At 32.9% G+C, this 24,350-nt stretch overlaps 2 protein-coding genes across 6 annotated transcripts in view; one reads left to right on the forward strand and one right to left on the reverse strand.

The window, feature by feature from the left end:
* LOC127876428 (protein FAM81A-like) overlaps window positions 1–24,350 on the forward strand; it is a 38,587-nt gene that overhangs the window by 344 nt on the left and 13,893 nt on the right. The window lies entirely within an intron of this gene.
* Window positions 107–19,553, reverse strand: LOC127876426 (protein FAM81A-like). 4 transcript variants are annotated; one of them, XM_052421706.1, is made up of 8 exons: window positions 19,485–19,553; window positions 13,830–14,101; window positions 13,166–13,318; window positions 11,761–11,853; window positions 6,452–6,700; window positions 4,461–4,703; window positions 3,655–3,765; window positions 107–1,566 (listed from the first exon to the last, which is right to left on the reverse strand). In XM_052421706.1, exons 2-8 carry the CDS (start codon window positions 14,088–14,090, stop codon window positions 1,288–1,290), a joined length of 1,389 nt encoding a protein of 462 aa, XP_052277666.1. In that variant the 5' UTR covers window positions 14,091–14,101; window positions 19,485–19,553; the 3' UTR covers window positions 107–1,287. The 4 variants fall into 4 exon arrangements, with proteins under 4 accessions (XP_052277666.1, XP_052277664.1, XP_052277665.1 ...); XM_052421704.1 differs by having other exon boundaries at window positions 19,352–19,500; XM_052421705.1 differs by lacking the exon at window positions 19,485–19,553 and adding an exon at window positions 18,740–18,855.

Raw genomic sequence — 24,350 nt, forward strand, 5'->3', positions numbered from 1 at the left:
TTAATTATATAAACAAATATATGTGTTAAGTTTAAATTTCTGCATAAGTGACTGAAGATATTTTGCAATGATGTGTAGTTGGCTGGACATAAGTCTTAACACAAAATTGTTATTTTCGAATCACTTTTAATGCTTTCGAAATGTAGGCAATATAAAGTTATGTGAAAAAAGAAGTAAAAAGCATTTGACAGTTGATAGACAGTAATGTAGTGATTTAAGGTCACTTCTAAAAGCCTTGCTGTTGGTCTAGCTCTTTTGCGACGCGGTTAGAGTGTCTGAAATACCACTCTGGATGTCCTGGGTTCAATCTCCCGCTTGAGCTCCATATTTTCAAAGCAATGGTGACAAGGATTAGGACCCCCCTCTTAATGTTTCAAGGCCCCAGACACTTCTTCTACAAGTGTCGACCGCTACAGAAGCAGCTCCGTTTAAATCATTACACAAAGCTCATACCCATTTGCATGTTCACAGTTTGTGTTTGCCTCATCACTAATATTGTGAAATTATGGAGCTCAAGCAATTGTGAACCCACAATTTCCAGAGTGGTAGTCAGACACTTAAACTGCGAGGCTAAAGAGCTAGCACAACAGCAAGGCTGTTGTAAGTGACCTTAAATCACTACAGTAAACATAAATGAATTTTGTCATTCATTCATAATGTCTGAATATACAAGATTTTGGGCGGCATCATTGTGGCACATTTTTAGACTTTCCAGTCAGATTACCTTATGAAATCAACATTTTAGAAAAACAAGGATTTCCAGATTACTTTATCACTAAACCGGTAATTACTACAAAGCAAGGCACATAGTCTTACTGCTTGAAGTCCTTGTAGAATTGTCTGACTTTTCCCAGATTCACTCTTATATTTTTGAATGCAGATATATCTCTTACTGTACCAGATAGATTAAACCTGTGTGCACCAAGTGCTTGAACTCATGATTTCAGTATTATCACAGCGTCACTTAAACTGAGTGGACTGACATTGTTTTGTAAAATAAAAGTGGTATTTGTGGTTTAAACAATATAATAATATTCATTGTAAAAATTGAATCACAGGTAAAAAATCACATAAGAGTTTCAAAGATAATTAGTCAGCAAACAAACTATCAATATAACAGCATAATAACAAAGCTATAGCATGGGAATTATTCAGAAACATAAATTGAAATATTGACATATATTACATATTTCAAAATGAATGTACAGCTTTTACACACAAATACATAATGTTAATTAAATAAGTCACCAGTATAACAGAAAAACCTAGACTTCCTCTGACCTTCAATCACCACTCCATTGACCTATCAACATTTTTTACGACCACTGTTGTGCCTTGTTCTTGCGGTGGCATCTCCATAAACAGTGCTTTCCTGATTGTACCCAGATCTCGTTTGATCTGGTGACCCATCAGTTTCCTTCTACCTTCAACAACCCGTTTAAGGTTGGCTAGGCTCTCCTGTAGCTCTGTGAAGCCATTTCTGAACTCCAGTTTTGCCTTTGCTAGTTCAGCATTGTTGTAGGAGAGTGAGTCTTGGATTGTTGCTAGGACCTGGGTCTCAATGTTCTGTAAAAAACATGGAGTATAAGCTGTGTGTTTTCATAATATGAAAGGAATTGTATTAATTATTTCATCTTCTATAATGTATATGGGCATTCTGTGTCAAACATTGTGATTTTCAATTGAAAGTGAACAAGTTTTCTTTAGATTTTCCAGAGTTTAATGGTTTTCAAATACAGTTGTAACAAAATTAAGAAACATAATTATATGTGAATCTCCTCTAATACTTTTTAATTGCTCTTTACCAAACAGAAAAACAAATGCCATATCATTAAAGTAATTCTAGGCAAACATAATTACATGTTTATTTACCTCTTTATTGTTAATTACATTTTATACTTGTTTTATATTTAATGTGATTTATATTCAATAACACATATATATTTTGGTTTGAATACAGTGAACAGCAACACATAATAGGAGTGAATGCATTAAATACATAATACTACATGTATAAGTAAATGTGAGAATCATGAAGTAGACATATTTTCTATAGGCTTAGAGTAATACAAAGATGTATAAAAATATGATATCTAAATACATGTAGCTACAATGATTACTACCGGAGAATGATAAACAACCTGAAAACAGAAGTGGTTACTTTGAATTGAAATTGGCATATAACCTTTCTGTGCAATCATTGAAAGGGATCTTTCATCTTCTGAACTATCAAGTGTATATAAGAAATGTAAAGTAGTACTTAAATAAACATTAGATGTATAGTTATATATTTAAATGTGAAAACAATTTTTATGTCCCCCACCACTATAGTGGGGGAAATATTGTTTTTGCCCTGTCTGTTGGTCTGTCTGTCTGTTTGCGCCAACTTTAACATTTTGCAATAACGTTTGCTATACTGAAGATAGCAACTTCATAGTTGGCATGCATGTGTATCTCATGGTGCTGCACATTTTGAGTGGTAAAAGGTCAAGGTCATCCTTCAAGGTCAAAGGTCAAAAAAAATAAATCAAAGTGGCACAGAAGGAGACATAGTGTTTCTGACAAACACATTTCTTGTTATTTATGTTATAATAGTTTGTCAAAAGAGAAGAACAAAAAGGTACAACTGAATTAACAAAAATCACACAGAAAATAATAAACAGCATGAAACAAGGGCATTTAAATGTGTTTTTTGCCTCCATTTGGACTTTAGTTAATACCCACTAGTCTTTCTTTTATTTTAAATATTTTGTTCAAATTTTACTGGTCAATGCATCAAGCTTGGCAAACTTTGGGATACATTTCACAACCCCACATTGTCAGATATTTACACACGTATCCTTGTATGACATTATTGTTATCCGTTTGTTTGTTAGGTAATGTGTTAATGTATTATATATAGCAAATTCTGGCAACTTTTTTTAAATCAATTCGAGTCCAGAGACAAGCTGGGATTTTCTGTACCATGATCTTGCTTGTGCTTGTTACTATGCTTTTTTTCCAAGTTTCATACGTATATACACTATAATAATACGATAATACACTCTTTTAAAGGGACCTTTTTTAAGTTTTGGTAAATTGACAAAATAAAAAAAATTGTTTCAGATTTGCAAATTTTCTTTGTAGTTATGATATTTGTGAGGAAACAGTAATACTGAACATTTACCATGCCCTAAAATATCCATTATATGCATCTTTTGACGATTTAAAAACCTGAAAATTATAAAGCGTTGCAAACGCGAAACAATTGAATAATTTGGAGATTTCTGTTGTTGTTGTTTTGTGACACTACAAGAATTGCTTATATACATAGAAGTGTATAAAATACATTAGTCATTGTATGAGCACGGATGGCTGAGTGGCTTAGAGGTCTAAGCGTTAGGCTTTTACTCCAGGGGTCAGTTGTTTGAGCCCTGTTAAGGGTTACTTTTTTTTCTTTCTTTCTTTTATTCTAGTGTTTTTTAAATCCAATGTTTACATTTATCAATATTAAACATTTAATGACAAACTTCAATACATGCCTAAATCTGTGCAAAGGCCTCTTAAAAGTGTCTGCATTTATGATACATAATCAGTCATCAATTACATTTGGCTGCAGTGAAAATATAATTTATCAGATCATCCCCCCACAATGCCTCCCCCCCCCCTCCTTACTTGGTGCAGTTGTTTGGAAGTCTGTCTTTCCTTGGCCATCTGCTCTTCAAGCCTGTTGAGGCGTGACAGAATGGCCACCATGTTCTTGTCAATCTGCACATCCACTTGGCCCTTGAAGGAAAATTAAAAAATCAATATATGAGCCATGCTGTGTGAAAAGAGTGTTTAATGCAGATAAGCATGTGGTGCAAATCACACAGGCTAATCAGGAACGACTCGGCTTTTATAGCAATTTTTGTTTAAAGGAAGTTTTAAGTGAAATTGGAGTATAGGCAGAAAGTGTTGTCCCTGATTAGCCTGTACGGACTTCACAGGCTAATCAGGGACAACACTATATGCACATGAATTAAGCTCCCTTTTCCCAGATCTAGGCTCATGTTATGTTGATGTTTATTGGCCAATCAGTTTGATGTTCTGGAGGGTACAAATTAAACCTTGAGACTGTTAGTCAAAGTTTTTTTTCATCAAAACATCATTGATTCAAAATATAACTGATAATTACATGATCGGACAAATATTTTTGAACTTTTGATGAAAACTGTTTTTTGTAATGCTGCATCTTTGGGTGGGGATTTCTTTTTGCTTTCTGTATTTGGTTGTTGTAACAACAATTCTTTGACTAACGGAGCATGCTTAAGAGGAATGAAAATTAATTTTGTTTTAAGATCTCTACATCAAACTACACAATATTAAAAAGAAAATAAGTTTGATAATTGGTTGACACAGGCTAATTAGAGACAATTTTTTTCTCATATTTATTAAACCTTATTTTACCAGAGAAAGGATCAGTTTATTAAAAAACTTGCCATTAAGTTTCCCCAGCCTGCGGTTGCCTTGTCAATCATGGCTTTAAACTTGGCATCCATCTTGTCAAGGTAATGCTCGATGTTTGACCGGTTCCCGTCAAGGGATTCACGCCATTCGGCCATGTTATGTTGCTGCCGATCCTCCAACATTTGTATTCGATGGAGAGTTTCCTTGTGGAGACTGCCCACCTCAGATCGCTGCACCCCGTGTTGTCGCTCAAGTTCTGCTGTGATTGACATCATCTGGAAGATTGATTCCTTGTTTATATTTAACCCTTGCCAGCTCAGAAGCAAAGTGAAAAGGTCTTAATGAGATTCTTTAAGGGACTACAAACATGTCAAAGTGCGAATGTGAGTGGTAAAGGGTCAACATTTAAATCATAGTGCATGATCTCACCCATGAAACCATGTGATTCATTATTTGTCAGTCGTTATATTTGAAGACATTAATTATTAAGTTTCTACAAATCTCAGGTGAGCGATCTATGGGCCTTTAGATTCTCTTGTAGTGTGATATTACCTTTTTGGGGTAAAACTGGAAGAAATAAGGTCGGTATGTTTTTTGGATGTGTCAGTCATCAAAATTAGCAGTTCGAGCAAGGTACCCCTAGTTCTTGTATAACTCAAGACCAACAAAATGTTACAATTCCGCGTATGTGAAATAAATCATCTGAGCAAGCTCCGTTTACCATGTTATGTTACCATGCGGAACTTGCTGGCTTGTGTTAATTTGATCACTATTGTGTTATGTCATTTATAAAGTTTTATATTTAGGTACAGTTGCTTTATAACGTGCACAAACAAAGGCCAGTAACATTAAAATGAAATGGCACTCTGTGCCTGTTCTTAAATAGTTATAAAGAAGCCTTGAATCATTTGAAAAATATATCCATGCATTCATAAAATTGAAAATTGTGTTAAGCCATTACCTTATGTGAAATTTCTATAATTTAATTACTCAATAATCAACAGCATATTTTCAGTGTTTTTTTTCGACTATAGGGGAATGGTTGCAGGGCCCATCCAAAGGGGAAAAACACGTCGTTTTTTAGGAAAAGGGGAAAATTAAAAATTTACTCTTTTATATTTAATGATATTTATTATATGAATACACATGTATGCATGAATGTAATATTCACTGCTGAATGTTTTTGTCCTATTTCTTAAATATATACCAATGATTTTTTTCAGCATGTGTTTCAGACAGTTTTTTAAATCGATAAAATGGACAATGTGAGCATTTTTTATCAATAAAATGGACCAAATTGGAATTTTTTTATCAACGAATATTGACACAATATACCTAGATACATCAGGCCTTTCCCTGGCCATTTTGGGAAAAAATGCAATTTATGTTAAATTAACTGATTTATGAAAAACTAACATAATATAACTCTTTATAATAATTCAAGATCATATTAATTATAGTTATATACTTTATTAGTTGTTTATGAAATAAATTTGAGATATATCAGGGCTCAACATTAACCGAAAAACCAACTTGCCCTACCAGGCCAGTACTTCCAAAATCTACTCGCACTGAACGTAAAGCAACTTGCCCAAACAAGAAATATCACATCAACTGTAAACCTCATATTGTTTGATAAACCAAAATGATACACCACAAAACCTTTTTTATTTTTGAACATTTAACAAAATGATTACAGCAATTTAAGTCTAAATTAAATGCTCTTTGTTCTTTTTTGCACTTTTCTGGGAAGACAACTAGATTATAAAATAACTTGCCCAGACCCAACTTTTACTTGCCAGGGGCAATAGGACAACCATAAATGTTGAGCCCTGTATATTTATCACAAGACAGTTATTTCAGAAAAAAAAACAAAAAAAAATTTTTTTTTTTACTTTTGGAGGGGATTTTTTCTACAAAATAGGGGAAAAATATATACTCTTTTTTGAGGGGAATGGGGCCGAATATCGGCCCCGAAATTGCCATAAAAAACCCCCTGATTTGCACCCCTTGAAATTGTTACCTCTGCTTCAAGCCTGTGGATGTCACCATTCATTTTCTCCCGCAGTCCGTATATCATTGCCTCAAGACGACGAATCTCACCCAACAGTAAACCAATGTCCTTGGAGTGTTTTCCAATGGCGGTGTCACATCTCACAATACGTCCACGAAGGTCATGCAACATAGTCACATGATGGACCTCTAGTTTGTTCACCGCTGCATTTGTGCCTATCACTGCTATGTCACGTCCCTTTAGCTCAGCTTCCAGACCCTTGAAATACATTTAAGCCTCTCTCTGGTAAATCTTGTGAGTGTGCAAAGTGTTGACCCAGAACAGCATGTGCAGTCCACAGGCTGATTAAGAACACTTTTGGCCTCTTTGGAATTTTTTGCTTCAAAGAAGTCTTAATGAAAATCTAGTTTAGTTGGAAAGTGGTGTCCCTGATTAGCCTGAGTGCACTGTACATCCTAACCTTGGACGTCATATTGCGCACATGCATTAAGCTCAGTTTTCCCAGGACAAGTCGCATTTTAACTTCTGGTTGAATTACATAAATTTTCCTTTGGAATGTAAGATATCTACTATATATGACAAAAATGTTTTTGATGGCACAGTCATCTTATATGTTCATTGGCCAGCACAGTCTCCAATGAAGCCTTGTTTTTTCAGAGCATCACATGGCGCATGCGTTCTAGTTGTTAGTGCACATTTTGGTGTTTGTGCTACTAATTTTTCCAATCAACTTGTCTGGAGACAACCATTTTAATAAAACAAATACTTGCAGTAAAATTATAAATAAAATTACCATTTCCAATTTCGCAAAACGCTGTATTGACACTATTGAAAATTTTCCAAGTATGCTAATTTGTTAAAAGCTCTTTCTGGAGTGCTTTATTTATTCAGGTACGTTAGTATTGATTTGCACATTATTCAACAGTTATGCAATATAATTTTGTTATGCAGTTACAGCTAGATATTGCCCCAGATGCTACAGTCCCTTCAAAGACTCTTTTGTTCCCACCAAAATCATTGCTAAAGCTTGCAGAGTCTAGAGTCATTGGTAATAATGTAATGTATCTAATGTGTTATGGTCAATAATTGTGTTTTAACTGTTAAAAAAAGCGTTTAATAGAATAAATAAAACGCAAATAAAATCTTAAAAAATATATACATATATATTAACATAAATGACTGAAAAATGAGTGTTATATTGTGTAATGCAATGGTGCCAAATTTCTGTCGTCAGATCTAAAATGAAAAATGTTCAAAGAGCATGGTCAGTTGTTAATTGTAATTTGTATTTTAATATGGTTTGCTCACAAATCTGTGTAATTGTGTACAGTAAGCTTTTGTAATTTAAAATCAAATGTTCCAGAAAAATAGCAACAAAAGCATAAATGTGTACAATGTTGTCTTCGATAGTCAAATAGCGCTACCGGTAATTGTTTATAATATTTGCAAACAGTAACACGTATATTCTTTATAAAATTGATCAAATTTACAAATTTACTGATACATGAGCAGTGCACCACATCCAAAGACCTATAGATTACACAGATTGGAAACTTCGCGCCTTATCGGGCTATCTCTCGGCGGGGTCACGTGGTCGAGAAACTGATAAGAACACTTGGGATCAGCAGACGATTTATTCCATGAATCAATCGGAGTAGTCCGGAGATAGCCGGTGTATCACGATTGCGATAAGATAGCGACGCGTCAGTAGCAACGGCTACGATTATCGAGAAAAGTTATGCGAAAATGTTACGGCGCTGTAGAAAGGCGGCTGTAACTTGGTAAAAAATGATCCGATTTTCATAAAATTAAGTTTCATAGAAACATGAGTAATTATGTTTTTATAAAATCTCGATTTTATTTACCTACAATAAGAATTCATAATGCCGCGATCATTGAAGCAATTGCGCTAAGAACTTCCAAATCGCGGCGAGAATGCTGTTGAATAGTTTATTTGAAAGGCTTTTGCTGATAAAATATTCTTGTATAATTTGGTATTTCAGACAGTTAAAACCTTATAAAATATTATTATTTCAAAAAGGATAGATATATGTGGACACATAGATCTAGGTCTCTGATTAAAACAACATTACAGTATAATAAATGCTATGATCGTTCGATCCAAAAACGGTTTTAGTTCGACTTATTTCAATATTGATTGTGTAGATTTTTTTCAATTGTTTAATTCTCTTTTTATTGAGATTTAATTCATGAGTTATAGGTTATTAAAGTTTTGTTTGTAATCCAGTTTTTTTCTTTTGGTAATTAAATTAAGCTTTCAGTATCGTGGGCTAGGATTTCGCGAAAAGAAAAAAACAAAAACATTTCACGCGCGTGTTAATCGTCGGATCAATTAGCGAACTGAAGATGCTTTGTGTGTTTTTTCTTTACTCTTGAGAATTAATTAAAGGAAGGGATTCTTACTTCAATTATCAGTTTGCGTTGTTGATTGATTTTAATTGTGTGATCAGTGGCCGCGGCCGGCGAATTCATTCTTTATATGTCATTGTGATGTCCAATTAAGGTAAGTCTTTGTTGTGAATGTGTTAGATTTTAATATACTTGTTTATAATAGTACGTTATAAACACAATGAAATGCTGTATAAAACTGTTTAAAAAAAGGCTGTTCTCGATTGTGTATCTTATAAGTTGGACATACTAGTACATATTTTGGATTTTACATTTTTAAATTCTGTATCATTTGTGCAATCATGTCGCGTAACAGAGACCCTGATTTTTTCGCTTGGAGTGATAGTGATTTAGACCTTGATGAGCTTTTTGAAGGGGACTATACTGACAATGACTCTGTTTGTACTGATAAACATAGTGTTAGTGTTGATAAGAAAGATATATATGTGTGTCCAATTTGTTCACGAGAATACAAGACTATATATATTTCTTACTGTAAGAGGTTTTGCAATTACAAAACTAATAAATAAGAAAACTGAGAAAAGTGCAAAAAATGAAAAGAAAACATCCGCCAGCCTGAGAGATGCTTTAAAGTCACTGAATACCGGTAATTTGAAATAAACTGGGACTATAGGTCTGTACCAGAAGTTTAACATCAGGACTATCAGTATGGGAATATTGAAACTAATAACGTGTGCTCTGCTATTGCTTACGCTTTTAACAATGACAATTTGTGGTTTTTATAGTCATCTCACAGCTTTTGTGTTTTAATAGTAAGCTCACAGCTATCTGTTAAAATATGTTTGTATATTAACTTGCATGTGTAACATTGACAGGAAAACTGGTAATACTAATAAAATAAGATATTAAATGAGAATCTAAACCCATACATTGTACTTTCATCTAGTTCTTTTATTCATACCAAGATAAACATATTACCCAGAATAAAAATCTAAAAATCTTATTTCTTCAATTTGAGGTGAATAATGACAAAGTTTTTCACAATGAACCAAAGCACGTTTGACAACATGTGTGTATAATAGGGTAAAAGAGCTTAAAATTGTACCATCTTTGTACAAGGCCAAAATCCTTTAAAATGAACATTATCCTACAGTTTAATTAATTCATACCAAGATTAACATATCACCAAGCATAAAAATCTGACTTAATCTATTTGTGATGAAAAATGAAAAAGTTTATCAAAAAGAACAAAAACACGTTTGACAGCTATCTTGTACAACAGAAGAAAAGAGCTTAAAATTGTACCAACATTGTATAAGGCCAAATCCTTTAAATTGAATATTTTCTTGTAGTTTGTTTAAATCTATACTTAGATTAACATATTGCATAAAAATCTTACTTCAACGATATGGGATGAGAAATGGAAAAGTTTTCACAAAGAAACAAACCACTTTGGCGACAGGTGTGAAAAATTATTGAATGAAATAACAGTATAAAATTGTACAAAATGTACAAAGGCAAAATCCTTTAAAATGACTTATTTTCGTCTACTTTTTATTAATCATACCTAGAATTACATATCACCAAGCATAAAAATCTGACTTTATCGATTTGGGATGAAAAATGAAAAAGTTTATCAATAAGAACAAAAACACGTTTGACAGCAATATTGTACAACAGAAGAAAAGAGCTTAAAATTGTACCAACATTGTATAAGGCCAAATCCTTTAAATTGAATATTTTCTTGTAGTTTGTTTAAATCTATACTTAGATTAACATCTTGCCTAGCATAAAAATCTTACTTCAAATATATGGGATGAGAAATAAAATAGAAAAGTGTTTCAACAAAATACAAACCACTTGATTGAATGAAATAACAGTATAAATAGTACAAATTGTACAAAGGCAAAATCCTTTAAAATACCTCATTTTCCTCTACTTTGTATAAATCATACATAGATTAACATCTCACCTAGCATAAAAATCTTACGTTATCAATATGTGATGCTTAATGAAGAAGTTTATAGAAAAATGCTTCGGGCCTTTCAATTTTTAAAAAATTATCGAAAATGAACGAATCCAGTGTTCTCTTTCAAATTCCGATAAATTAATAATTAATTAGAATAATAACTACCAAAACCTAAAGAATTATCAAGACAGAAAATAAATACTTATTTCTTATCACACAAAAAATATTCAATATGTCTTTTTTCGGAGACCGACTTTGCTCACTACGTAAAGTTCGTAACGTTGCGCTTTCAGGCATTCATTGCTCTGCAAACTGACAACCGAGCGCTAAAAACACTAATTAACACATTAATATTGTTAATAACAATATCAAAATAATATAAACTAACCAGATCATGCTCAGAATACCCTACGACATCAAATATTAACGACTAATTACGAAGAATAATTGTTTGCTTTATAAGAAAATGGCCGACAGCAGCTGGAACAGGGAATAATCTACAGGTACACCGGCATCTCCAAAATCAATGTCACGTGACCCGCGTCCGCCGATAGATATTATCGCATATCGCTATAGCGGAGACGAGAGATTCCAATCTGTGTAATCTATAGGTCTTTGCCACATCTAAGCATTAAACAATGATTGGTCTTGTTAAAGTATTTGTCAAATATTTTAATTCATAAATGCATTTTGTTCTAAAGTATTAAAAGACAAGTGAGTTAACGCTATGGACAAGTTATTTTTCGTATTTAGTTGGCCCTTGACAAGTTATTTTTTTTTAGATATTACTACCCGTGAGCGCTAGGGACAAGTATATTAGACAATGTCCATATCTTGTCATACGGATGAATGTTACAGTTTTGTTTCTCCAGCAGAGACTGTTGACAGCTCTATCATTTTCTTCTATCATGAAGAAAGAGGTGGCAAACCATTTATGACACTAAGTAAACATTCTCTCAATGCCCATATCCTTCCTTACCTCAATGTCTGCGTTAAGTCTCCTGATAATAGCCACCATGTACTTAATGTGCTGCTGTAGCAATTCTCGACCGTGGTCATCTAGTTCTGCAGCCTGCAATGATCATATTGATGGTTTATGATTATATTGATGGTTAATGATCACATTGATGGTTAATGATCATATTGATGGTCAATTATCACACTGATTGTTAATGATCACTTGACTTTTAATGGTCACAATTATGGTTAATGATCATATTGATGGTTTATTATCACATTGATGGTTAATGATCATATTGATAGTTATTGCTCATATTGATGATTAAGGATCATATTGATGTTTAAGGATCATATTTATGGTTGATGAGCAGGTTGATGGTTAATTATCACATTGATGATTAATGATCATATTATTACTTATCGTAATATTAATTGTAAATTTTCATAATGATGATTAATGATCATGTTGATGGTTAAGGATTATATTTATGCTTAATGAGCAGGTTGATGGTTAATTGCCACATCAATGGATTATGATCATATTAATGTTATTGGTCATTTTTATGGTGAATTATCATGATGATGGTTAATAATCATATTGATGGTTATGATCATATTGATGGTTGATTATTATTTTGTTGGATATGATTATATTGATGATTAACAATCATATTGATGGTTATGATCATATAATATTTATGATCATATTGATGGTATCTTATCATATTGGTGGCTGTGATCATGATGATGGTTATGGAGCCATTGATGGTATGATCTTTGTAATGTTTACTGATCATATTGATGGTTATTATCATATTAATGGTTAATGATAATATTAATGGTTAATGATCATATAGATGGTTAATAATCACATTGCTTGTTATGATCATTTTAATTGTTAATTTTCATTTTGATGGTTATTGTCATGTCAATTGTGAATGATACTATATATTTTAAATGATTATATTGATAGTTAATGATTATAATTAATGTTTAATGATTACATGGATAGTTAATGATTGCATTGATGGTTTATGGTCAAATTGATAGTTATGGTAATGTTAATGGTTAATAATCATAATGATGTTTGTTTTCATATTAATGGTTAGTGATTCTATTTGTGGTTAATGATCATATTAATTGTTAAGTGTGAAATTATTATTATGAATTTACAACAGAAATGATACAAGAGTGCCAAAAAAAGCATGGTTTTCATCATACAGTATCTCAAACAAACTTTTTGAGAATTTCTACAACATAATAATTTAGCTATGTTTTGAAATCAACCTCATTGTCCATGGGACTTAAGATTTATTGCCCTTGTCTTTTCAGTTTCCACTTGTTCTCTTAAAACTTTGTTACTGCTTTTTATAGAGACTAATAGATATAGGGGACATAACTGCCTTACAATAAGCTCTCGTTACCTGTTGGTTGGCTAGGCTGGCTATCATACTGTCTTTGTTGGCAAGGATCTGTTTTAAGAGTGCCTCGTTCATAGATTGGTTTTGGTTTCGAAGGTGATCAGCTATTTCGGTTTGACGGCTAGAAACTTGCATTTGATGGTTTAACAATTGGTCCTGAAATTTTTTACAAAATTGGGACAGTATAAAATGATTTCTGTAAAATGAAAGTTTAACCAGTATTGAATTGCGTAGGTATGTTATGAAGAATGAGATGCTAGTTATGAAATGACACTATACGGTGAAATTTTTGCAGGGTTACCTTACCAAATCAGCTAATTAAAAACAAAATACCGAATTAACTTGATTCAAATGTTGGGAATAACTGCAAAACAGCTAAATGGTAAATAATTCACTATTCACACTATTATAACACTATTAATTTTAATATTCATTATTAAATTTCCTCTCAAAAATCATAAAAAATTTGCTAATATCCGTTATCAAAACTGTTACTTCTCCAGGAATTGTTTAACCCTTTCCGGCTCAAAAGCGAAGATAAAATGGCATAAAACCGGAACAGCCTGTGAGTCCCTCGCAGGGACTACAAATTGGTCAAAATGTGTTTCTGAGTGGGAAACAGTTAAAAAACAAAATATCACACTCAGAACTTGTTTCTGTTTCATACTTGTCTGGAAAGAAGGTCATCCAGTCGAGATTTGGTCTCATTATCACGATTTCGGTCGCTGGTTGGGGAGCGGCGCCGTGGTGGTGTTCCACCTCGCATCTGTAGCATTAGGGTTTCCTCCTCAGTGTGGGGATCCCCAACTTGAATTGCCGTGAACTCCTGTTTCATGCGGGACCTCTTCTGTTGGTACTGCTGATTTTGTTGTTGTCCATACCCCTCTACTGGAGGGAAAACTTGGCTAGATGATGTTTTGTGACTCATTTTGGGTCAGCCTGTAAAAACATATTTGGGTAATATACTTGACTAAAATGACTTTTAAATTTATGAAATGAAAATTGTGAAGACAAAAGTTTTGTTTTGATAGTTGATTGTGACATTGATGACATAACTATGTGCTCCAATAAATATTCTATCTGATGAAAAGTATCAAAGGTATCAAAGGTGTCTACCGGTAGGTTAGGGCTTGAATTCAAGACCATAATTATATTTCACATAAGAAATTGAGAATGTTAAAAGCCCATGAAGCCCAACAATTGCAAACAGCTTCAACAACTGATACAGTAGTGCGGTTGTGCTATAGTGACATTTTAAGTGATATGTCATGTTTATGATGTGTAAACAGTGACATCACCTTTGTATGTGTACAAGCAACGCAATAGTGAAAAGGCATTTTATATACTACATAGTAAGTGTCAAATTCTTGCCAGAAAGGTAATTGGCACTTCAAACCTGCATTATCACTCAGACATAATTAGCCATTTACCACACGTCCTTACTGTTTAAATATGTCCTTAAGAACAAGGAAATTACTAAATAATATGCATATAAGGTGTAACGAACGTGTATTAGAATCAGAAATCTTTAGTTGGTAAGGTGTGTTTTTGCCCTCTACTAATACCTCTTATCATTGTACAAGTTTCTAAATGAAAAGGATTTTCTGTAAATCTGAAATTTGCTTCTAGTAACTTATAGTGCAGGCTGCTTTCTGGTTACCGTCTTTATCCTAATAAACGCTCCCGCCCTAATAAACGCGCCCCTATTGTACAACAAAATGAAGGAGTGATCAAAATAATAGCGCCCCCCATTTTGCGGCTGCTAAGGGGTAAAGTAATTGCATTTTATTGACGGCAAATTCTTTTTTTATCGACAAGGTACAGTACAGCTCAGGCAAAACCAACAAATTTCGCGATCCGCGGAGTTTGACGACAGGTGTTCGCGGAGTCAACTCGATCAACCATCGGTTCGCTGAGTCGCCAAGACACGCCTCGGCATGATGCCGAGGAAATTGTTGGTGACGTGAAGCCGAGTCACTCCGCAAACACTTTTATAAACTATAATTTACCTTGGATAGAAACTGATTACAAGTTCCGAATAATAAAGTTTATTAAATGTAGATTAACTTCCTTCGGACATAAACTATCAAAGCCAATCCCCTCCCCAAAAAATAAAATTAATTTGTATGTAGAACAATATGGGATTGTTAGCGTTGTTGTTTTCAAATTTCAACATGTATATCACACCGTGACATTTTTTATGTCCCCCACCCACTATAGTTTGCTCCAACTTTAACATTTGCAATAACTTTTTCAATATTCAAGATAGCAACTTGATATTTGGTATGCATGTGCATCTCATGGAGTTGCACATTTTGAATGGTGAAAGGTCATGGTCAAGGTCATACTTCAAGGTCAGAGGTCAAATATATGTGGCCAAAATTGCTCATTTTATGAATACTTTTGCAATATTGAAGATAGTAACTTGATATTTAGCATGCATGTGTATCTCATGGAGCCGCACATTTTGATTGTTGAAAGGTCAAGGTCATCATTCAAGGTCAAAGGTAAAAAAAAAAATCAAAGCGGCGCAGAAAGGGACAAAGTGTTTCTGACAAACACATTTCTTGTTTTTCTGTTTTTTTTAAAGCAGCATATAAAACAAAACCGTGTTCGCACCTAGCTGTAGGATACCGCACCTGGAGGAGTGATAATTGCGTGTTTGATAAGGCAATTAACAGTTTGAAGCCATGGATAACTCAGAACTGATTTTAATAATCGTATTCTCCCGAGTCTCTTGATTCCACGATACATATGTTTCAATTGTCTCAATCGCATACATGCAACTTCTCACGTCTTTATCCGTTAGTCGATAATCCCGAAATTCCGATTAATATTGACGATAAAAGTGCTCAAAAATGTCATATACACAAACGTTTGCATTTTTGAAAGTATCAAATGAATTTCGGCATATGCTATTTAAAGATTTGATGAAATCAGCGCCCAATCAGGACAGTTGACTATTCCAACATGTGTAAATCACATGACATGGTTTGCACTCTTCGTGTACAGCTATTTTCGGCTATAAATTCTAGCCACATAAACATAGTGCATGTGAAATAAATGAATTTCCTGATAAAAAGCTCTTGACAATTGGTGTGTATTTATTTGTATATAAACATTTCATAGCGGGTACAACATTGAGATCATTAATTTTAATTCCCATTAAAAAGTTTCGTTGTGAATTTCAACTAAATTACCAGGGAATCTCGCCAATTACTTGGCATTGACATTTCCTCTTAATAAAATATCATTCAAACACGCTGCATTGTTACCATTGCGCTGTTTCAGTTCCTTCATCAGTGAAACAATTGTCGAATTATATACTGACTGCACACAAGTGTCATGTACAGTTCATATTTGTCTGCAACGACCAATAAACAACGTAAAGGGGCCTTTTCACAGATTTTGGCATTTTTTTAACTTATTCATTAAATGCTTTATATTGATAAATGTAAACATTGGATCATAAAAGCTCCAGTAAAAAATCAAGAAAAAAATTTAAAAAAGGAAAAGAACATTGCCCGGAGCAGGTTTCGAACCAGTGACCCCTGGAGTCCTGCCAGAGTCCTGAAGTAAAAACGCTTTAGCCTACTGAGCTATTCTGCCGAGTACACTTTTTGGCGTATTTTATACCTTATATAAGCAATCTTCGTAGTTTCACAAAATTTAACGACAAAAACATAACTCTCCAAATTATTCAATCGTTTTGCGTTGCAACGCTTTATAATTTTTAGGTTTTAAAATCGTCAAAAGATGCATATAATGGCTATATTAGAGCATGGTTAATGTTCAGTATTACTGTTTCCTCACAAATATCATAACTAAAACGAAAACTTACGAATCTGAAACAACTTTTTTCAATTTTGTCAATTTACCAAAGCGTGAAAAGATCCCTTTAAATAGCAGCCCAATCAGGACGGCGGTATTCCCACTTAATACGCCTACATCACCTGAAGCAATGTGTAAATTTAAATTTAGATGCACATGTACACAAGTCATTTTCTGAAAATCGGGACGAAGTGAAAGTTATCATTTAAAAAATAAACCAACATTTGATTTTATACAAATTGTCAACATGATTTATATTTGTGTTGTCTTTGTATTTTAGCAACTCTTATGCAAATAGATATCATTTTTTCAATGCTTAAAGCAAGTCTCGTTTCCGAGATTAAACTGAGTATGTAAATTTTTTCGATATGGTTACTGACCTACAAAATAATTGTTTTGATAGAAGACATCTGATGGTAACTGTATGAAGTATGCAGAAAAGCTGAAGAAATGTTAAAACAATCGCGTATAAATAAGAATATCAGGGTATTATCTGTATCTGTTTCTTCTATTCGTTAATTTGAAATTCTTTTAATTCTTTATTTGAAAATTATTTAACATTTGTTATAGTATACAATCAAATTTGTACATATTTCTCCTCAGCGAATCACCGCGTGTCAAGACGCGGCGTGATTCAGCGGATCAATGCTGAGGCAGAAACAGAATGATAATGGGGTGCAGTATTCTGGTAAAACTAATTGTGATATGTTTACGATTGCTTAATGAACTTTGAACTTTTCCCAAATACCGGTTAACACATTTTAGGTGTCGGCCCATATTATACCTAAAGGGGGGTGAAATAAACGCCCCCCTTTGTGATTTGCATCGCGCCCGGGCGCGTTTATTAGGATAAAGACGGTATTTTAAATTGTAACTCTTGCTGTGTAAGCCTGTGTTGCAGTAATGGTGGTTTGTTTTGGGTTTATTATCACTCTTGATTTTCTTTACCCCTACCCACCAACAGGGCATTAAAAGGAAATGAAGAGCACCATACGGACAGTATCTAATGCTCCACAGTGTTTTTTGGTTAAATTTGAGGCCAAACTTCCCAGTCTCAGAAGGTATATATTTTTTCCTAAATGACTGCACAGAATTCCTTATTGAAGGTTTCCAAAAAGATTTATATAAACTAAGTGCAAAATTAAGTTTTTCTCCTGCTACATGAGTTAAACTATAAAAAATATCATGTTGAAGATACCTTTTGATACCTTTTTTCTCAAATGTATAGTATTTTAGAGCAAATAAACACAACTACATTGCCAAGTTTGTGTCAAAATAAAGCAATTTTTCCCAAAAGGCCTTGGCCCCACCCCCAAACTTGTTAAAAAAACAAACACTGCTCCAATATGACTACATTTCTGATACTTCTGTTGTTTTGGATTAACCTTCAATGTCTTTGTGCTTTGTTGTTTTTGTGGGTTTGTAACAACCAGGCACAACTCTCGAAGATGAGACTTTTGGTTCAAAACAAAAAAATTGGCTTTTTTAATTTGTGTGTGGTCCTCAACAAGACAGAACAACCATGGAACACATTATAACAGCCACAGTGACTTATTGATTTTAAATTACACTCATGATTCAAAGAAGAATTATCAAAATAACAATTTGCAACGTTTTCTTCAAATTTGCTCATGAATGGCACTTATACATACAATATTCAAATTTCTGGTGCAGAGACAAATTTAAAAGGTGTATTGTATTTGGAATCAATGACAAATAAAGTATAGAATCAATATTTGTAGGTACCAGTATCTGAAGTGCCTTTTTAGTTGTTGAGATTTCACATGTAAATTGGAAGTGAGAAGTCTTTTATGATTCACTTTCGAGACTATTCGATGACGTGAGAAATAACTTGCCGAAATCTGATAGCAAAGCAAACAAGCATAAAGTGCAAATCAGTAAAACCAGCTATTATATTTCTTACACATAACATTATTTGACTATCAATTCCACAATCATTGAATTTGTTTATGGAGCCATTGCCTTCAAGATTTCACATTAAAATATGATAATAAATAAATATATTGTAACAATTTAATTTCATAATTAATTTCCTAGATGAAGCTAAGTACGCTGGATCTTTAAGTTTAATGATTTCTTTTATATTTTAACTATATATATTTTCTTGTTATACTTAATTTCTTTTTTTCCGAAGTATATATTTGTCAAACCATTCAACTATATAATATAGTAATATAAGTGTATCCCAATCTTTACATGTATATAATAGACATTATCTGCAAAGCTATATCATTACATAATGTAAAAGTAATCATACATATACATTTAGAAATAAGTTTAAATTAGATTAAACTATTATATTATAATATCTGAAAATAATAAATAATTTCAACTTACTGTTTCAATTTTATAAATTCCTGTCAATTTATTTTTTGTTAAAATAATAAAATTCCATTATTTTTTTTAAAGATGAGCATCAGTTTTCACACTGTCAACTAAAATACTTAAAATGTTCAGTATCTCCTCATACATCGGACAAGGTGCTGTATTTCGCTGTTTTGGCCATTATTTATTGATGTTGACAGGTTGCTGGTAAAGGCTTTTCAGAACTTTTTGATAACCCATTGCAGGGGATTGAATGACATTTGGAAATCAATAAATATACTTCAATATACCATTTAATGTGGATAAATAAAATGAAATTGATATTTGTGATGCTTTCATTGAGCATTATTGTGATTGTGTAGATAAGCATAAACTGTTCATATCTAGATGTACTTTCCATTCAATCAGTGAGCTAATTAATATACTCCCCTTTGCACTATATTGAATAGTTTAGATCTTTACTATGTCTAAAAAAGGACATGTTTTCTGAATGTGCAATAAAGCATTTGTTGTTTATGTAAGAACATGTGAACATTTTGAAAGTTTACCCTTGTGGTTAAGAAAAACAAGTTTCCAGGAACACACAATCAATATTTCAATTGTTTAGGGGTTCCCTGGTCAATTGTTTGAGCCTTGAATAGAGCTTTTTCTGATAATTGCCTGTCAAAATAGTTTTCTGGTAAATATAAAGATGTATTTGAACAAAACATATCCCCACATTATATTCATAATATGGCAATTAAATACTGATCTTATATTTTACAATGCCAACATTTGTTTTCTGTAACACAGTTCCAGTTGGATTCAAACTCACACCTACAGAAATAACACTTTTTAATATTTAAGGATGATCTACAAATCCATTACCAGACATTTTATCTAACAACACAACTTTTTGCAATTTTTTATATTGTTCTTCAAGGACTTTACCTAAGTTTGGAAAATATGTACAGACTTACATTATATCAATGATTTTAAGTGATCAGGGACATACAGACTTATATAAACCCATTATGAGTTAGGGCTTCACTTTTTAAAACGGGATACATTTTGGCCATGCTCTGTGAAAAGGGGGTTTAATGCATGTGCCTAAAGTGTCGTCCCAGATCATTTTCCGCTTTTATGATATTTTTCATTTCAAGAAAGTCTCTTCTTAGCAAAAATCCAGTTTCGGAGGAAAGTGTCGTCCCTGATTAGCCTGCATGGACTTCACAGGCTAATCTGGGACAACACTTTACACACATCCATTAAACCCCATTTTCACAGAGCACGACTCATTTGTCAAATCCATTCAGTTTTGTCAATATTGAGCTAATAAAGTTTGAGATGAGTTTTGTCAATATTGAGCTTATAAAAGATTATAGCTGTTAATAGGTGACAGAAAAACTGCATTACAGCTTATCATTTAAAGTACAGATAATGGTTATCATGTCGTTGGTGATTGAACACTTGGTCATCAAAATCAGTTGGACATGACCATATTTGGAAATCATAACATTTTTCTCAATTAGATTACATAATTCAAAACCTTTGCATATTGGTTAGGGACCCATCACACTAATAGATGAAATGTTGTATTGTGAAATCGAGTTGCAGAAACAACTGTGAATGAAATTTAATTTATAAATTAATATTTGGCATCTTGTATTGACATTCTATGATTACATATTCAGGGTTGTGTCATGCGTAAATTTAAAAGCATAACAGCTGGGGTGAAGACCCTGGCAAACATGTACACATGCATCTTTTTTATATACAAAGTGGGGGAAAAAGATAATTTTTGACAAATATTTTGTGCCTATTTTGAACAAGTTCTTCTGCTACTTGGATTTAACTTTATATTCAGATTAATTAGTATGTGTCCAATTGGATACTTTAGTTGATGTTTTCTCTTTGAGACAAAAGTTGAACACATTTCTTGTTTAATCTTCAATATAATGTACTTTCTCTGAATTAAATTTATAATACTTACATAATCTTTTTATTGAGGTTCATTCTTTCATGGGACTGTTTTAGCTTTGTTATTGATTCAATTATTTATGTTGAAATAATTGATATCTTGTATAATAATAAGGTAATACCCTTTAAAAATAAAATAAAAAATGCAATTATTATTTTTTTCATTAATACTGTAAGTGTTGTATTTTTAACTGGCATAATCATTAAGGGCACAAAGCAGGAGTTTATTTTTATCGAGACAGGAAAGCGACAATTCAGTTTTTTAAATAAAACTTTATTAATAAATAATTAAATCATTTATTGACAACTTAATATAGCATTTATAATACATGTAGATCCATGCATTTGCAAGGTCTTTAATAAATTAGATGGATTCATGGTTTTGTCATTTTGCAATATAAATGGATGTTAAATTGACAAAACATGAAAGGTAGTAATGGTCTGTGAGTGTCAAATTTATGCCCCATAAGTCTCTGCCTTTGTTAACTGCTTTTTTATTAGGATCTTTGTAAATAACATTGCTCAAATTAAATCTAATGATCAAGTTTGTAGAAACCGTTGTTCAGTTGAAAGAAAGCTCTTTGTTGGTGCGAAACAAGGATGAATTTGTATTGAAGATAAAAGCAGATATATTGAAAGCATATGTTTCAAAGTTTTGTTCTAAAAACAATTGATTTGGACAGATTATATAATTACATTTCTGTATAATTTTCCATGCCAAAGTAGCTTTTTTTAAAAACATGAATTGAATTTGTCATCACTGCACATTTTTTAGCACAATATTTAGATCACTCCTTTTTTATGCCCCCGAAGGAGAGCATATAGTGATCGGACTGTCCGTCTGCCCGTTCGTCTGTTTGTCTGTCCGTCACACTTTGCGTTTAGGGTTCGAAAAATGCTTATAACTTCTATGTCGCTTCAGATAGCAACTTGATATTTGGCATGCATGTGTATCTCATGGAGCTGCACATTTTAAGTGGTGAAAGGTGAAGGTGAAGGTCATCCTTCAAGGTCAAAGGTAAAAAAACAAATCCAAGGGAAGTAATAAGCTTTAACGGGAGATAATTTTCTGTACAACAACATAGCGACGCAGTAGGAGGCATTGTGTTTCTGACAAACACATCTCTTGTTTTATTATAAGACTACAATGTTTCAAATTTTTAACATATCTGGATTAATAAACAGCAAATTGCTGGAGGATAGGTTTGAATTGCATAGTAAACCAATTAAAAAAAATGCTATACATGTGCCAAAATTATTAAGCAATTAAAGGAACAGTTCAATGTCTCAAGTATATGTTTCAGAATTCACAATTGTGTGTTGCTTGTATTTTCTCGATTCAAGCAACACTCTTCATGACAAAAAACAAACAAAATATAAAACACAGTTCTTGTAATAGTTTTGAGTTTTATAACCAGTATTCCTTATACTTGATAGCTATATGCTCCTTCTGTATATAAAAAATTTGCTGTATTGTCTGCTGAATGTAATAAAGCGACAAACCAGTTTAGGGTTCACTGAAAATAGGAGGACTCATGTTGTTCTGTGCATACACCCTGCAATTAAGAAATTTGTAAACATGCTACATGTGTGTGATTTATGACCATACTGCAAGTCTGTGATTTATAAACATGCTGTTATTTTTGTGTTGCCTGATTATGGTCAGGGGACATATAGGTGTTACTTGCTTTGTTGGTGTCATCGGTGGCGGCCACGGCATCATATTTTTCAAAAAAGGCTCATAACTCTGTGTCCCTTCAGATATTGCTTTCATATTTGGTATGCATGTGTATATGGACAACACCTTTCCATGCGCAAACAATTTTTTACCCCTGTGACCTTGACCTTGAACTTGAGGTCAGCGTTCAGGTTTCGAAATCTGCGACCGCGATTCGAAAAAGTCTCATACCTACGGTGTCCCTTCAGATATTGCTTTCATATTTGGTACGCATGTGTATCTGCACAACACATTCCATGGGCATGAAATTTTTGAACTTGGGGTCTGCGTTCAGGTTTCAAAATGTGCGACTGCGATTCAAAAAAAGCTAATAATGTCTGTGTCCCTTCAGATATTGCTTTCATATTTGGTACACATGTGTATCTGGACAAGACCTTTTCATGCGCATAAAAGTTTTGACCCCTGTGACCTTGACCTTGAACTTAGGGTTTGCGTTTAGATTTCGAAATCTTCGACCGCAACCCATTATTTTGTTTATGCCCCCGGCATCTATGATTTAATTTAATTTAATTTTTTTTTTTTTTTTTTTTTTCATTACTATTTTATTATTATTATTAATTAAGAATTAATATCTCATCCCCGATATAATAGTAAACATTTAACACAGGTATCTTACCATCAGGCAACACATCCAACTTGCGGAGTTCTAGTGTTTTATGAACATGGTGCCAATGTGTGATTTATAAACATACTGCAAGTCTGTGATTTATAAACATGCTGCATTAGTGTGGTTTATAGACATGCTGCAGTAGTGTGATTTATAAACATGCTGCATTAGTGTGATTTATAAACATGCTGCATAAGTGTGATTTATAAAAATGCTGCATTACTGTGATTTATAAACATGCTGCATTAGTGTGTGATTTATAAACATGCTGCATTAGTGTGTGATTTATAAACATGCTGCATTATTGTGTGATTTATAAACATGCTTCAATTGTGTGATTTATAAACATGCTGTGTGATGTATCTATTGTCTGATTTACCTGCATGGAACATCCATGTTAATATATTTGCATTTTTACGGATTTAAGTTGTCCACAATTTGGTGGGATAAAAACAAGCATTCACTTGTAACGAAACAAACATTTTATTAGATAATTGTGAAGATTCAGAGGCAAACTGAAAAAGCTAATGATGGAAGTTATATCAAATTATAAAAAAAAACTCATTTTGTGAATTTAGACCAATGGTGTAAGTAAATCCAATGTATTTGTTCATGCTTATTTCTCATCAATTCACAGAGAATTTGAGAATACTTAAGTACCATTAGTACACAAATCTCTTAATCATCTTGATTGAATAAGTTCTTTA

Source organism: Dreissena polymorpha, chromosome 4 (genome assembly GCF_020536995.1).
Source record: "Dreissena polymorpha isolate Duluth1 chromosome 4, UMN_Dpol_1.0, whole genome shotgun sequence".
Classification (NCBI taxonomy): Eukaryota; Metazoa; Mollusca; class Bivalvia; order Myida; family Dreissenidae; genus Dreissena; species Dreissena polymorpha.